The 14,895-nt window shown below is 35.4% G+C and overlaps 1 protein-coding gene across 1 annotated transcript in view; it reads left to right on the top strand.

The window, feature by feature from the left end:
• Positions 1-14,895, top strand: part of PLA2G4A (phospholipase A2, group IVA (cytosolic, calcium-dependent)) — a 127,442-nt gene that overhangs the window by 75,881 nt on the left and 36,666 nt on the right. The window contains exons 7-10 of the mRNA XM_008575596.1: positions 5,913-6,135; positions 6,879-6,993; positions 13,202-13,339; positions 13,428-13,520. Coding sequence (XP_008573818.1) covers positions 5,913-6,135; positions 6,879-6,993; positions 13,202-13,339; positions 13,428-13,520 — 569 coding nt within the window. The remainder of the gene's footprint in view (positions 1-5,912; positions 6,136-6,878; positions 6,994-13,201; positions 13,340-13,427; positions 13,521-14,895) is intronic.

Consider the following 14,895-nt stretch of genomic DNA (forward strand, 5'->3'; position numbering starts at 1 on the left):
TGACTTCTTTGGTGGGATAGGGAAGGAAAGGGTTGGAGGTGGAGACATTTCACACACTAATTTGTCCCTCTTTCACGTCACTCCTACCATTGCCTTTGATGCCAAATCCTCCTCTCTGGTTGCTCTCTTCTCTGAATTATCCTCACTACTTCCAATATATTTTCCTTAATGTGACTTTCCTCCAGGACCTCCCTTTTGCTCTATTATATCTACACACCCTTCCTTTATCATCCCACCAACCTCTACTACTTCAGCTCTTACCAACAAGAATTTAATTCATGGAGCCCCAGAACATCTCAAAACTTAATACACAGAAAAAGAAAGGAAAAAAAAAAAAACCCAAGTGGACATTACAAAGAAGCTGTCAGGGAGGAGAACCAAGTAAAGGGATGGGTTCCAGAGGGCAAGGGTGGAAAGGGCTTCAAGAGCAGTGAGTATTTTAATAGAGTGGAAAATCTGTAAGAAGGCTGGCTGAGGCCTGGGTTTGGAGAGCTTTTGTGGTTTTAAGAAGAACCACTAGATCAAGTAAATAAAGGGTACTTTTGATCATAAAATTGAAAAGAATAAGAAGTGAATAGAAGATGCAAGTATAAAAGGTGGGAATGTGGACCTCGTAAGAGCTGTCTATTATTTCATGCAGTTTGGTCAGAAAAGAAAGGACTGGGCAGAGTCATTGTTTGAAAGGAATATAGGGCCCAAAGAAAGGTTTTTATTTTTTTGGTTTCAGAATTTAAGAGACTTGAACATTTTGGTACAGGTGTAAGGTGGGGGAAATAGTGTGGAGAGAGAGAGATGGATGACAAAGGAACAGAAGGATCATAGAAAAAGATTCAGGCACAGACAGGACGAGACAGGATAGGAAGCTCAGGGACGGTGCTCACTGTGCAAAGAAGAGACGCTTCCTGAGACAGAAGGAAAGGTGGTCAGAGTGATTCACGTTCACAGTTCTCTCTTGAGAAGTCGAGGTGAGAAGGCAAAAAGTTCAAAGGAAGGAATTCGGAAAGACTTGGAAAAACAAATTACACTTGTGTGTTGTGTAACTTTTTATATTCTCCTGATATGTGAACATTATTTGGCACAAATGAGGTAATATGGAAATATCTGGAGAAGCCCCGGACCTCCCAGAAAGTTTTCTGTGATCACAAAAGGGAATTTTAAGTAGGACAAAGCTTCCCTTATAACGGCTACTACCTTTAGGGTAATTATTTCTGAAGTTATTTTAGATGATATCTATGATTTATAAATAAAGATCAGCCAATCTTCAGACCTAACATGAGTGCACTGAGAGAGTCATGACAGTGACCTTGTGTTAGAGTTAGAGTTAGCACGGCTGTCTTCCTCAGTAAAGGTGTTCTCTCGGAGCATCCAAGTAAAGGTAATGCCATGCTGGTATGACGTGACCAGCTAGAGAGAAATGAGAACAGCTCTGCACCTGTAAGACAATAGGGCCCAATTCTTTAAACTGACTAAAATAGAATTTGAGAAGGAGAGCTTTCAGGTGAAGAATATAAGGAATTTCTGGAACACTGAAAAAAGAAAGGATTTTAACAGAAGTTGTCACATAAGGGGTAAGAGGCTCAAAGATCAAGATTTATGTTAGAGAACGATGTTGTTTGAGGTGGGGGCTAAGCTCGTCTTGTTCCCTAATGAATCTCTTCCGCTTAGTACCTGCCTTGCCTTGGGTAACGGTTGTGCGATGACTAAATGAAGAAATGCATAAGTAATTGCATTTAGTGGGAAAAGTTAATCTAGGGATCTCATGAGGATTTCAGGATATTTGCTTCACAAATGGTAAAGGGCTTCTCTAGTCATTCCAGATCTTAACTGCATATGAGAATCACTTCTGCACTTTTTTAAGCACAAAAATTCTAAATCTAAATTACCCCTGAAGATTCAAATTCAGTGAGTCTCAGGGGACCAGGCACTGATATTTTAAAACATGGACCGTGTGATTTGGAGGCAAGGATTAAACTGGAAATCTCTTTTCCTCTGGTATGATTTAGGTTTTAATATTTTACACTTAACCTAAAATGCATTTGGATGGAAAGAATGAGGTGTCCCATCATATAAATATGTTAAAAAATTAAGGACAAATATTTTCAGGTTTATTGATAAATATGTATAAAACCCTTTTATTTATTAATTAACTATTTATAGAGGCTCTGCTATGTCTAAGACATTGAATTTTTGAAACTTGATTGATAAAATTGGGAAAAATTTATTGATAAAGAGATGAAAATTAAGGAGTAACTATAGAGTTAGAAACTGGGCTGATGTTTGTGTGCTTTAGGTGGTATCAGGTCTACAGAAATCAATTATATCTGAATCCTGCCCTGTTGCAACCAAGGAAACAAAGAAGCAAAGAAAGGTATTTAAGCTTAAAGAGCTACACAGAAAAAGTAGATATTGCCTTCTACTCCATCTTTAGTTATCACCAAAGCCAAAATCTAAGTCTTGATGTAACCACAATGACACCATGAAAAGGCTGTCCAACTCAGCCTTGTGAATCCTAAGTAATATGTGTTTATAAATGGTGAACAAGCACAGATCATTAACCCAATGCCAATGGCTGAGATATTTTAGGTCTTTCTGACTCTCACTAGTGATTGTATTTCCAAGCCAACTGCTTCATGAAAGGGAAAGAAAGACAGAAAAAGGGAGAGACAGGATACACGTAAGTGAGCTTACGTTAACCTTCAGAGAGCAGAAATTGACCGCAGCCATTCTGCATGGAATGAAAAGAGAGAATTGAGCTGACATCCATATACATTCAGGCTCCTTAAAAAGATCTACCTCTGAAACTGTGGCACAGAATCTTAGATTTTTAACAACCCCCAACTCCAAATGAAATATTTTCTCAATTTACATCCAGTGGTTAACATTCAGAGGAAGGGAAGAGAAAAAAGAGCCTTTAGATCTTGCTGAAAGCAATCCACTGGGCAGAGGTACTTGTTAGAATCACAGGCTGATTAATTTAAAGACCAGTTAATATGGATGGAGAAGGGAAATCACTGCATGATGTAAATAAGATTTGAATAATTACATCATTCTGTAAACTGTAAGGAATGTCAACTTCCAATAGCAGAATGATCATATAATTTCCTTTTCCACTGCCTTTAAAAAAAATAATCTAGTGACTAAATTGATTTCTATTAATATTACGTCTTTGTTTGATTATTTCCCTTATACTCACCCTGCCTCATTGTGGGAAGAATTTAGTATACCTTATAATAAAGTAAAACTGGAGTGCATACATTAAAGATTAAAATTAAAGGAAAGGAAAAATGAGTTAGAATTAAGATTAAAAACTCATGCTGTGACCTATAGCTTTGGGAGATTTGTGAAACAGGTTTGGATTTAAGCTTTCTAGAATTCAAGGCAAAATGGAAACTATGTACAGTTATATAACTCACATTTTTAATAAGTTAAGGGCAAGCCAATGGCCCATAGAGGTAGAATTATTTTTGGTAATAAGACCAGTCAAGAACTTCTTCCTAGTGTTTTCATAAAGAATGAACCTTATTCTGAATATTCTGAAGAACTGACCTCATTAGAGGCTCAAAAGGATGTTTTATTTTCCTATTCTTACGATGTCCTTAAGTATAAACCAATGCCATTACCACAATGTGTGCATTCATTTATAAGTATGACAAGGTTTAGAAAATCAGATCTATGCTGATCTGGATGAATCATGTTGTAGATTTTTGAATAACTATAGGAGTGGTTGAATTTTGTATCTTTCAAGTATTCTAAACTGTATTTTTTTACAGATCTTTGTTGATTTTCCTAGGCTTGGGATCAGAGTTAGCCAGTTTGATTTATCTTTACTACATGTTGCGGGAACTGTTACTATCAATTTGCATCATAAAAATCTTTTAAGAATTTTTTTTTTTTTTGCTGAGCAGGTGTTCCATTGTGGCCCTATCACTCTCCATTTGTTAACATATCTTTGTTCTCAATTTCTCTCCAAGGAACTCTGAATCCAACAAGAAATTCTAGTTTATTGTGAAGGGGGAATAATATAGTCTCCAAGAACTGAAATCCTTTATAACAGATTAGCACAACAAAGCATCTCAGGAGAGAGGACAAATTTAGAAATCCAGTCCCACTGTTACTAATTAGAGAATGTGAGCATGCTATTTAAATTCACCAATCTTCTCTTTCCTCATCTTTAAAATAAAAGATTTGAAAACCATTGTGAGTCTTTAAGACAACAGCTTATGGACAATTAACCAGCACAGTGCCTAGCACATAGAAGGAATCCAGCAAGAATTAGTTTTCTCCCCTTTCTAAAGGCAAGATAAACCATTTTAGCAGTAATTTTTATTTGAATCCCAAGAACACAGGAGATTAAAACATGTGCCATTTCCTCTCTTTGGCTGCATGAAGTGGTAGAGTGTTTGTATCTTTATTTTATTTTGTTCTGTCAGTTCGGTAAGCTGTTCTTGCTATATGCCAGGCATTAGCTAGTCACTGAGGCTAAAAAGGATAAATGAGCAAAGACTTTTTTTTCCTGAAGTAGGTCACAATTTATTGAGAGATACAGATAAGAAATAAGTAATTAATATTCAGTATAAGATCTTCAATAGTAGAGGTATTTGTTCACAGGAAGGAAGGCAAAAACTGAGTGTTTATTGTCCAGATATCAAATACCAAGGAGATTTCTGGTATCATCAGAGGTGGCCAAATGGCTGGTGGCCAAGAGGCTTCACAAGAAAATGTTTACCTTTAAAACCTTATTCCTCTCCAGGATTTTACCCTGATATTCATATGCTTAGAAATCCAGAGACCTGTAGTGGGTAAAGTTTGGGATTTTGTCTAGTTGGCCAATACACAATTTAAAAAAAGCATTTGTTAGGAGAGTTAGGCATTCACAATAGTTGGGGCAACACATTTTCTACCTGTAGATAATTATCATGGAAAGTCATATTGTTAGGTTGCTTGACTGGTATTACGCTCAGATAAGTCAATTTATTTGCATGACTCATGTCATCAGCCTCTAATATGACTTTTTTAAAAAAAAATTGCAAATTGCATCTGTGGGGTACAGACTTGAATATCAATATCTTTGTGCAATATGTGGTGCTCAAATCAGGATGATTAGTATATTTAACATTGTACAATGTAAGCACTTTTTATGGTTCTTTATCAATTCTTCCCTTACCTCCCCTCCCCTCCCTCTTTCCCACCTCTGGTAGCCTCAGTTCTGTTCTCTTCTTCTGAAAGTTCAGTGTGACAGTCTCATCATTATATCTTTTTTTCACTCTTTTTTCTATTTATTTGTCTATAATTTTAGCTACCACTTATGAGTGAAGATGTGGTATTCCTCTTTCTGTGCCTGGCTTATTTCACTTAACATAATTTTCTCCAAGTTCATCCATGTTTCTGTGAATGGCAGAATTTCATTCCTTTTTATGGCTGAGTAGTATTCCACTGTGTACAAATACCACATTTTCCTTATCCAGTTGTCCCACGATGGACATTTAGGTTGGTTCCAACTCTCGCCTATTGTAAACAGAGCTGCAATAAACATGGGAGTGCAGGTGTTCCTTCGACATGATGATGTCCACTCATTTGGGTATTTACCCAGTAGTGAGATTGATCAGCTTCTAGTTGTCTGATAGGGATACCTTTCCAGGGGACAGTAGGCCAGTTAGGACAGCCTCTCCTCTGGACTGTGCATGGGAAGTCCAGTGTTTCTCTGTGGCCTCTCCTTTCCTTTGCTTCCATGGTAGGCCAGCTACTTTCTGACTGATGCAGTCTTTCCTTAACTAGATTAATATCTTCAACCAGATAAATAAGTTAACTGAGTATATCCTCCATTCTCCATCTTATGACAGTGAGTACCTGCTTTCTTTAGGGTCTATGGTGCAAATACCCTTTATTTTTACTGATTGTGTTTTTCTTTACAGGTACATGTCAACCTTGTATTCTCACCCTGATTTTCCAGAGAAAGGGCCAGAGGAGATTAATGAAGAGCTAATGAAAAACGTTAGCCACAACCCCCTTTTACTTCTCACACCACAGAAAGTTAAAAGATATGTTGAATCTTTATGGAAGAAGAAAAGCTCTGGACAACCTGTCACCTTTACTGATATCTTTGGGATGTTAATAGGAGAAACCCTAATCCACAATGTAAGCTATGGTTCAATCTATAGTCCTTCAGTAGAAATAGACAATGTATATAATACTGTTTTAAATAAAAGGAAAGGTGGTGCATTTTGTAAAAGTCACTGGATTCAACTTATTCTTTCAGTGATGTGTATTGAGCACATTCTCCCTGCCAGACATTGTAACTCTTCTGTATTTCAATCTAGTGCTTACTAATGCATTCAGACTATGTACCAGTTCTAAAGTGTGGGGAAATGCTTTTGTATTCCTTTTCTTTGGAAAAATTCACACATTAACCCTTATTTGCCCATTTCCTCCAGGAATGGTACTCTTTTTAGATGAGGAAGTCAATAGGAGTAATATTTTAAAAGTAGAGGAAGAATGGAGGTTGCTTGAAAAGAGTCAGAAAAGGAGGTGGATCACGTGGAACAAACCCACTGGATGCATGACTGCAGTGTGACCTTTCATCTGGAGATAAAGTAGAGGAGATAGAAAAGAGCCTGTGGCAGGGAGTCCAGGGGCTAAATTCTTTCCAGGCCTCATAGTTGCCAAATCATTCACCAGTTCAAATGTAGACACAGTCCCTAGAGTTATGATTGTTTTCAGGATGAAGATAATTACTTCCACAGACTCAGAAATTTCTAGAAGAAATAAGACATTTTATTAAAAAAAATTTAAGTATTTTGATTAGAAGTACTATACTAAATAGCTTTCCATCTGTATCTATTTACATATTTAAAGCCATTTTTTCTTTCTTCTCTGGACAGAGAATGAACACTACCTTGAGTAGTTTGAAGGAAAAAGTCAATTCTGCACAATGCCCTTTACCTCTTTTCACCTGCCTCCATGTCAAACCCGATGTTTCAGAGCTGATGTTTGCAGGTATGCCATTTCATTTTACAGAACATTTCCTGCAACCATTGAACTACTGTCATTTCCAGTGATTTTCTTTAGAGGAAGGTCATAAATAATTTCAGTTGCTTTGTTTAATACACAAGAACATTTGAAAATATAAGAAAATATTAAACAAGATGATTTTCTGGTTGTAGAGAATATTCCATGAAACTAGCAACTAACGTATCTTCACTTAAGTTAGTGAAATAACAAAATTATGAATATAGTTGAAACTCAGTATTAATTTCTAATTTCTTAATGACTTTGATAAAATAATATGCCTAGTGCTTTCAGGCAATGCATATTCTTTTACTTGCTGGTTATATTTTCGTTAATTGGGTTATATGATATATATTTGTCATTCAAAGCGCCATTCTAATTTTTATAATTTAGCACCTAAAAGTATTATTCTATACTTGTCACAGCTAATGAACAAAATGCCTCATTTTGTTAAATCTCAGGGGTTAACACTTGTTTTTTCTTTATCTTCACTTCTTAGTTGCTTTAAAAGAACATAGCATCATATTTCTGGGGGGCTTCTGCCAGTATTAATCTGCAGTGTGGCAGCATTTATGACTGTGGCTGGTGGGGTTCATTCTGTTTATAGGAAAATATCTCAGTGATGTCAGTCACACCACAAACTTAAAAAATATCATCATAAGTGGGGTGTAACTAACAGATTTATATCCACAATCCATCTGTAATTTTACTGTCTCACTTTTTTTGACTGACTGCTTTCAGGTGAGAATTAAATATAGTTTATAAAAAGTGGTACATATAGAATTCATTCATTCAACAAGTGTTTATTAATAATACTGAATAGAGTGTTTATTATGGTTATGGTTCTGAAAGCATTTATCATATTTATTATTTTATTTCATTTTTTACTATAACCTGGGGAGGTAGGTATTTTTAGCTCTGCTTCACAGAAGAAAAACCAAAACCTCAGAAAGATAGTCACAGAGAAAGTAAATAGCAGAGCTGAGAATTGGTCTCAGGAATCCTTTGTTCTTTTTATAACACCATATTGGCTTCTCTGATTACTGACCATGTAGAATGTAGTATGCCAGGTGCTAAGGCGAACCACTCTCCTCCCCTAAAGTATATTGTCCCTGTTATTTAAGACCTTATAATCTGTTCGGGAAATCTCCAATAATTATTAAAGAAGTTAAGGCACAAGAGAATAATAAAATGTTACTACACACTGTCATCCTGACCCAAGTTTGTAACCTCTTTAGCCTCAGTTTCCTCACCTGTTAAATGAGCATGAGACTCTTCTCACAGTGTTTTGCCTAATAAATGAGGAAAAAATATGCAAAATACTTAATAGAGTGGCAGCCTCAAATGAAGTTTCCAGTAAGTCTGAACAATTTGGAGTGTTCCATGAAAACCGTGTAAGAAAAGTCAGCAGTCTAGATCTGAAAAATGAATAGGATTTGTATATAAGGCGAATTTAGTTACTGGGTTGTGGGGGGTGGGAGTGAAGCTTGCTGTGGGAGTCTGGGATACACACGGCATGCCCAGCAGCCACAAGGAGCCATCAGTCACAGTGGAGAGCAGAGACTTTATTAAACAGGGAAAATAAGTGTCATAATAAAATTGCTTCTCATCCCCCATGGCTATTCTCTTGTGTAGTCTTGAAATTTTGGGGATTGGTCGATAAATAGTACTAGAATACTAGTAGATCCAGCATGGCCAAATAAATCATCTTTAACCCAGAAAGCACTATGACATGGTTAAAAGATCACTAGATTCTGATTTGGAAGCCTTGTCTTACTTCTAAGGTGAAAACCTCAGGTGGGTTATGTACTCTCTCTGATTCTTATTTTCCTCATTATTTAAAAAACATATTATTAACCATCAGATTTACCTTACAGAGCTATTAAGGCAACCATATGAGATATGTATAACGTAGGACTGAAAACTCTAAAAAAACATAAAAATATAATAGTTTTATTATTATGGCATTTTCACAGTGGCCACTTTTTATTTTTAACTTTTAGCTAATAGCCCTTCTCAAGAGAAAACCTGACTAAAATAATTAGAGAATACATAATGTTTTGGTGAACAAATGTTTCGGATTCTTCTAGCATGAGAAGAGGCTATTTTATCTTCAGTTAATAGTGTTTGGACCTGGATATGTCTGATGTTGACATCTGCCTAAATGTGATACTGCTACTGAGATGAGGATGCACCATTAACCTTGATCATTAACCTCTGTTACAAGGAGGTTTGAACTGTGTTTTCCAACAGATTTAGAAAAAGACTTTAAACATTAGTTATATGGACCTTGTACCCAGACAACACATTCTAAGGTACACATCATAAGGGTTCAAATATCTTTTTTAGAATAACTAATTAATTAATTTTTTAGTTGAAGCATTATTGATTATACATATTTGTGTAGTACAGAGTTAAATATCAAAACCTGTGTGCAATAATATGTGATGCTCAAATCAGGACAATTAGTATATTCATCATTACAAAACATAATCATTCTTTGTGTCCATTAATCAATAAGAAAGACTGGAGTCTGTACTTTATTCCTTTAAAATTTGAATAGATTGAAAATGGCTATTTATGGAAAAAATGATATATTTTCTGAATTATATTTTAAAATTATATTTTGAATTATATTTTAAAATTATGTTTTAAAATTTCAAAGAACCAAATTAGCTTATAGAAGTTTTATTACCAACTTTACCTTTACAGTACCAGCAAATGTATTTCTTTCCCCTTGGAATAATTTTAAACACCTTTGTCTTTGGAAAATTTTCAGTGAGTAAATATTAGTGTTTAAACTGTTAAATATTTTTGACTCCTCCACTTCAATACATTGCTGAGAATATTTACATCTTTCATTTGAAAATTTCCATTGGTGAATAAATTGCATTTATTGAGTATGACTGATGGTTTAAGGACTTAGCATTATGCTAAATTTTATGACAGAAACTGTAGGAATAAAAATATAGTACTTTTCCTCAAGAAAATTATAATCTCACTTAAAAAGATAATCATAAAACATGAAAAAATTAACGTCATGCATGTACAATATTCTTATCTGCTAAAATGTGGAGACCTGACTTAAGGGTAAGTTTTCACAGAGACTTAGGATAGCCATAAGATAGCCACTTTATGGGGGTGATGAAACTTGAATTCAAGTTGAACTTGGAAGGGTCTATCAAGTGGAGGTGAAGAGAAATATTCATGTGGAAACAGTATTGAAAAATGCCCTGTAAGGAAGCCAAACATATGTGTTGGGGATCACTAAAAAGAAACTAGCTTGAGACTTGTGCATTCGTTGGTGAGGCTTGGTGGTATACTTGGGGAAACTTTTAGTGCCAAATTATGGAAAGATTTGAATACCAGACAGAAACATTTTTACTTAATTTTGATGATAATGGGAGATATTAAAGTTTTGGGGCAGGGCAATAAAATTATTTAAGTAGTGTTTTTGAGAAAAGTACTTGTTTACTCCTGGGTAGATTGGAAAGGAAAGAAATTGGAAGCAAGGATATTGCTGTGTTTTTGTGATAAGGTTCTGGAGTTAGGGAGATAAGAAAAGAAAAGAGTAGACGGATATGAAAAACCTAAAAGTCATCAGTTGGGTGGGATGTAATGATGGATTTGAGAAAGTAAAAGAGTAGTTACAGTAAAAGAAAAAAAAAAAATTCTGGGCTGTAATAGTGTGATTTACCGAAATAGGTAAGCTGGAGTGGGAGGAAATGTTGCGATGTTATGAGGTTTTATCCAGGCAAGGAGTGTGGGAGGTGATGATGGAACATCTGCATGAAAATGCCCAACAGGAAGTTGGACATGAGTAGATGGAGATGCAGGAGAGAAGTTCAAGTCAAAATGTAGGAGTCAAGTGCAGGAGGGTAATAGTCAAATGCTAACATGGTGAGCTGTTGAGTGAAGAATCAGAGGCGCATCTTAGCTCTCGGGAATGTCTGTGATTACTGTGTATGCAGGCCACAGAATTAGTGAAGAAAGGTTTGCTAGAAAAGTAGGAATCAGGAAGTTAGTTATGCTTCAGTTTCCAAGATACGGGTATGAAATTCAGAGATAGGAAATTACTTGTACTGATAAAGGAATTTTCCTAGCAGTCTCTGATTCATTGCTGGTCATGTCTCACACTAACTTCATGTAAATCATTAAAAAACTAACCACTTTCTGATGAAGGGTGTATGTGCCATTTGGCAATGATTTGTAATGAATTACAGTATTATCTCATCACAATTATGATTTCATAACTTCCTTCATGAAAGTAGAATGTTCTGATCTACCATTGAGGAAACAATAAATATAGATCTACAAGTTCCTTTCCAAAACTTTGGCAACAGGTGTTTTGGAATTCAGAATATTTTAGATTTTAAAGTTAAAAAGATATTCATACTGTATATTACATAATGGCCCAGTGGGGTCTTGTAGTCAAACACAGTGATATTTCTCCAAAAGAATATTTCAATATTCACATTGAGTGGGACAAATAAATTATGAAAAGAGACCCCCATCATTACAAGGCTGGTTCAGATCAGGTTTTACCACCAAATAAATAACAGAAAAGCTTGTGGATTTTGGAAACATTTGAATTTGGGGTTGTCGGATAAGACACTGTAGACATAATTTCAGAAAGGGAAAAACAGAGAAAAAAAATAAAGAGGGGCAGAGGGTTATGGGTTGAGTAGGGGTGGATGGTGGTGAGACTCTTTGGAGGAGTGCCAACAAAGACCTTAGACTAAAGGTGAAGTAGAAGCAAGCCTCATAATTGCAGAAGGGAATAGCAAGTGTAAGGCGCTGAGATGGAAATGAACTTGAACTCTCTGAGGAACAGCAAGAAGGCCTATGTGGCTGAAGTGGAATAAGTGAGATAAAATGTGATAGCAAGCCTCATAATTGCAGAAGGGAATAGCAAGTGTAAGGCGCTGAGATGGAAATGAACTTGAACGCTCTGAGGAACAGCAAGAAGGCCTATGTGGCTGAAGTGGAATAAGTGAGATAAAATGTGATAGCAGATTGGCTAGGAGATTTGGTCAGACAGGAGTGGGATTCAGGCCATCACTAAACCTCGTAGGTCATGTTTTTGTTTTCAGCACAGTGGAAAGCCATTGGAAAGCTTTCAGCTGTTGTTGGTGTGCGGTGATTTATATTTTTTAAAAAATTTTTCTGGCTTTGGGGTATCAAAAACATAGTAGGGGCACAGAGTAGAGGCATTTTAGGGAGCTATTGTGGAGGTCCAGGAAAGAGAGAAGGGCTGTTTGTGCTAGTATGATCGTAGTGGGCAAGTGGAGAAGTGACTAGGTTCTAAACATGTCTGATGATAAAGCCAACAGCACTTTATTTTTCAGATATGAGCTATAAGGGAAGAAAACCATCAATGATAATCTTAAAGTATGAATAGTGGTGTAAATAGCAATACAATTTACCAAGAAGGGGGAGGTTGAAGGAGTTGCAATTGGGGGAAATGGAAGTCAGACACTCGGAATTCTTTTTTGGATACATTAAGATTCAGATAATTATTAGACATAGTTATAGTCATGGGAATACATGAACTATAATAGTGACTACCATTTATTCAGTGAGTAAAATGTGCCATGTCCTCTTCTAAGCTCTGTACATTGAACTCATTGGATCCTCAAAATGGACTGACTTCAGAGACTGCTTTTAGACAATATACCTTATTGACCCTATTGCCATGTATTTCTATGACATCCAGCATAAAACTTTGCACTGAAATCTTGTGAGTTAGAATACAATAATAAGCAAAATTAAATGAAGATGAATAAAAAGCAAATGTTAGAAAACATTTTATTCCATTTTCACAGACTACTTGCATTGTTAGAGTTTATTTTTTTTCCATATCCACAGAAAGTCAGTAGTTTTTAATTTTCTGTTCTTTAGAATGAAGATGGACTTTATAAAAAATGCCTGAGTTTTTAAATGGAAAAATGTATTCAATTTGTGCAAATGAGAAGGAATCATTTTCTGTTGTCCTGTCTTATTTATCTATAAGCTTTTCTAGCCCCAACTTCTAAACAATATCATATGCATAATAGTCATTTGTAAATGTTTGCATTTTAATATTTTAAGTAAATTAATGAAAATAATCGTGGCATTGTTGAAGTGATCATTAGTTGTGCACATCTCTGTAGCATTTTCCTATTAATTGAACACTTTGTTTTTAAAATGCTTTCAGATTGGGTTGAATTTAGTCCATATGAGATAGGCATGGCTAAATATGGTACTTTTATGGCTCCTGACCTATTTGGAAGCAAATTTTTTATGGGAAAAGTTGTGAAAAAATATGAAGAAAACCCCTTGCATTTCTTAATGGGTAAGTAATCAAAATCTATCACTATTTTGTTTAAATATTTTAAATCCTGGTGCATTTTAAGTTATTCTTTGTTTCTGTCTTATTTTAGGTGTCTGGGGCAGTGCCTTTTCCATATTGTTCAACAGAGTCTTGGGAGTTTCCAGTTCACAAAATAAAGGTTCCACAATGGAGGAAGAATTAGGTATTGTAAAAATATGCTTATATTGATAAAAATCACACAACATAATATGTATTAACATATCTATACAGAGAACATTAAATCTACATAGAAATTGTAATTCTAAAATTATCAATAATTTGGCTAAATCAACCTAAATTATTTCCTAAAAATCATGTGTAATTACTTCTTAAATATTATTGTATGACATTGAGGTAGTGAAATTCATAAAAAACACTGATTTCTAAGAATAACTTTTACTAAGGCATCTCCATTCCTTTTTCTCAGTATGCTTCTAAACATTCTATTTCTGTTAGGGTGTACCCCTTTTATTAAATAAGTGGAACTTTTTAAAGATTAGATTCATCAACAGTTAAATACAGTATGGCACTTACAGATAAATTCATGCTTATCAGAGTTTATTTACCCCTTAAATACTCACTAGAATTCTCTTAGCATTTTACAGCTAATTCATATCAAAAAGAAGGAAAAACAGCTAAATCACTGCTGGTGAACTAAACTAATGATTTTCTTTAAATCTAACTCATTAGCTCATTATCAATTTAAAATATTCATGAAACTTGGAAAAGTGGACTTAAACTCAATTGAGGACCAGTGCTCATTCACTATAAGAATAATACCATGGAAACAGGTTTTCTTAAATGGATACGTTTGAATTAAAGTAAGCACAACAAATATACATTTAACATCTCCCAAAGCTTTGCCATCTGTTATTTTAATCAATACTAATTTTTGTTGTGGCTAATTTTTGGTAGTATAAAGAAGCAGTGAAATGCTAAATCTGAACTTTGGGCCAGACCAGCAAGGACCATAGAGAAGGTTCTATGGACTGTCAGCAGAACTACCTACTATTTCTTCTCTGGCTGAGAAGTATCACAGGTCTATTTGAGAACAGAAAAGCTGACAAATAACACTAAATTACTTTTTCAATAACGAATTCACTTGAAGAATGCTTGTATGTAAAAAGCTTACTGCAAGATTTTTAAACAAGCTGCCCTTGGATATCCCAGGCAATGGCAGTTGACTTAGTTAAGCTTTACACGCCAAAGAGAACACAATTGTAACATTAATTTGAACAATATAAGTTGGCTTATAAGTAGTAGATTACTCCTGCAAGAATTTATTTTAATTACTGGATGTTTTATTTGGTATTTATATTTAATATAGTAAACTTCTACAGTCCTTAATATGTTCTTCAAGAGTATCATTTGTGTTTTTGGATAGTTTTTTTTGTCTTTTTTACTGACCGGTAACAGGATCGCAACCCTCGGTGTCGCACCCGCACCGGGGACCGGCAACGGGATCGCAACCCTCGGTGTCGCGCCCGCACCGGGGACCGGCAACGGGATCGCAACCCTTGGTGTTGCGTCCGCACCGC

Source organism: Galeopterus variegatus, unplaced genomic scaffold, assembly GCF_000696425.1.
Source record: "Galeopterus variegatus unplaced genomic scaffold, G_variegatus-3.0.2 Scaffold1214, whole genome shotgun sequence".
Lineage (NCBI taxonomy): Eukaryota > Metazoa > Chordata > Mammalia > Dermoptera > Cynocephalidae > Galeopterus > Galeopterus variegatus.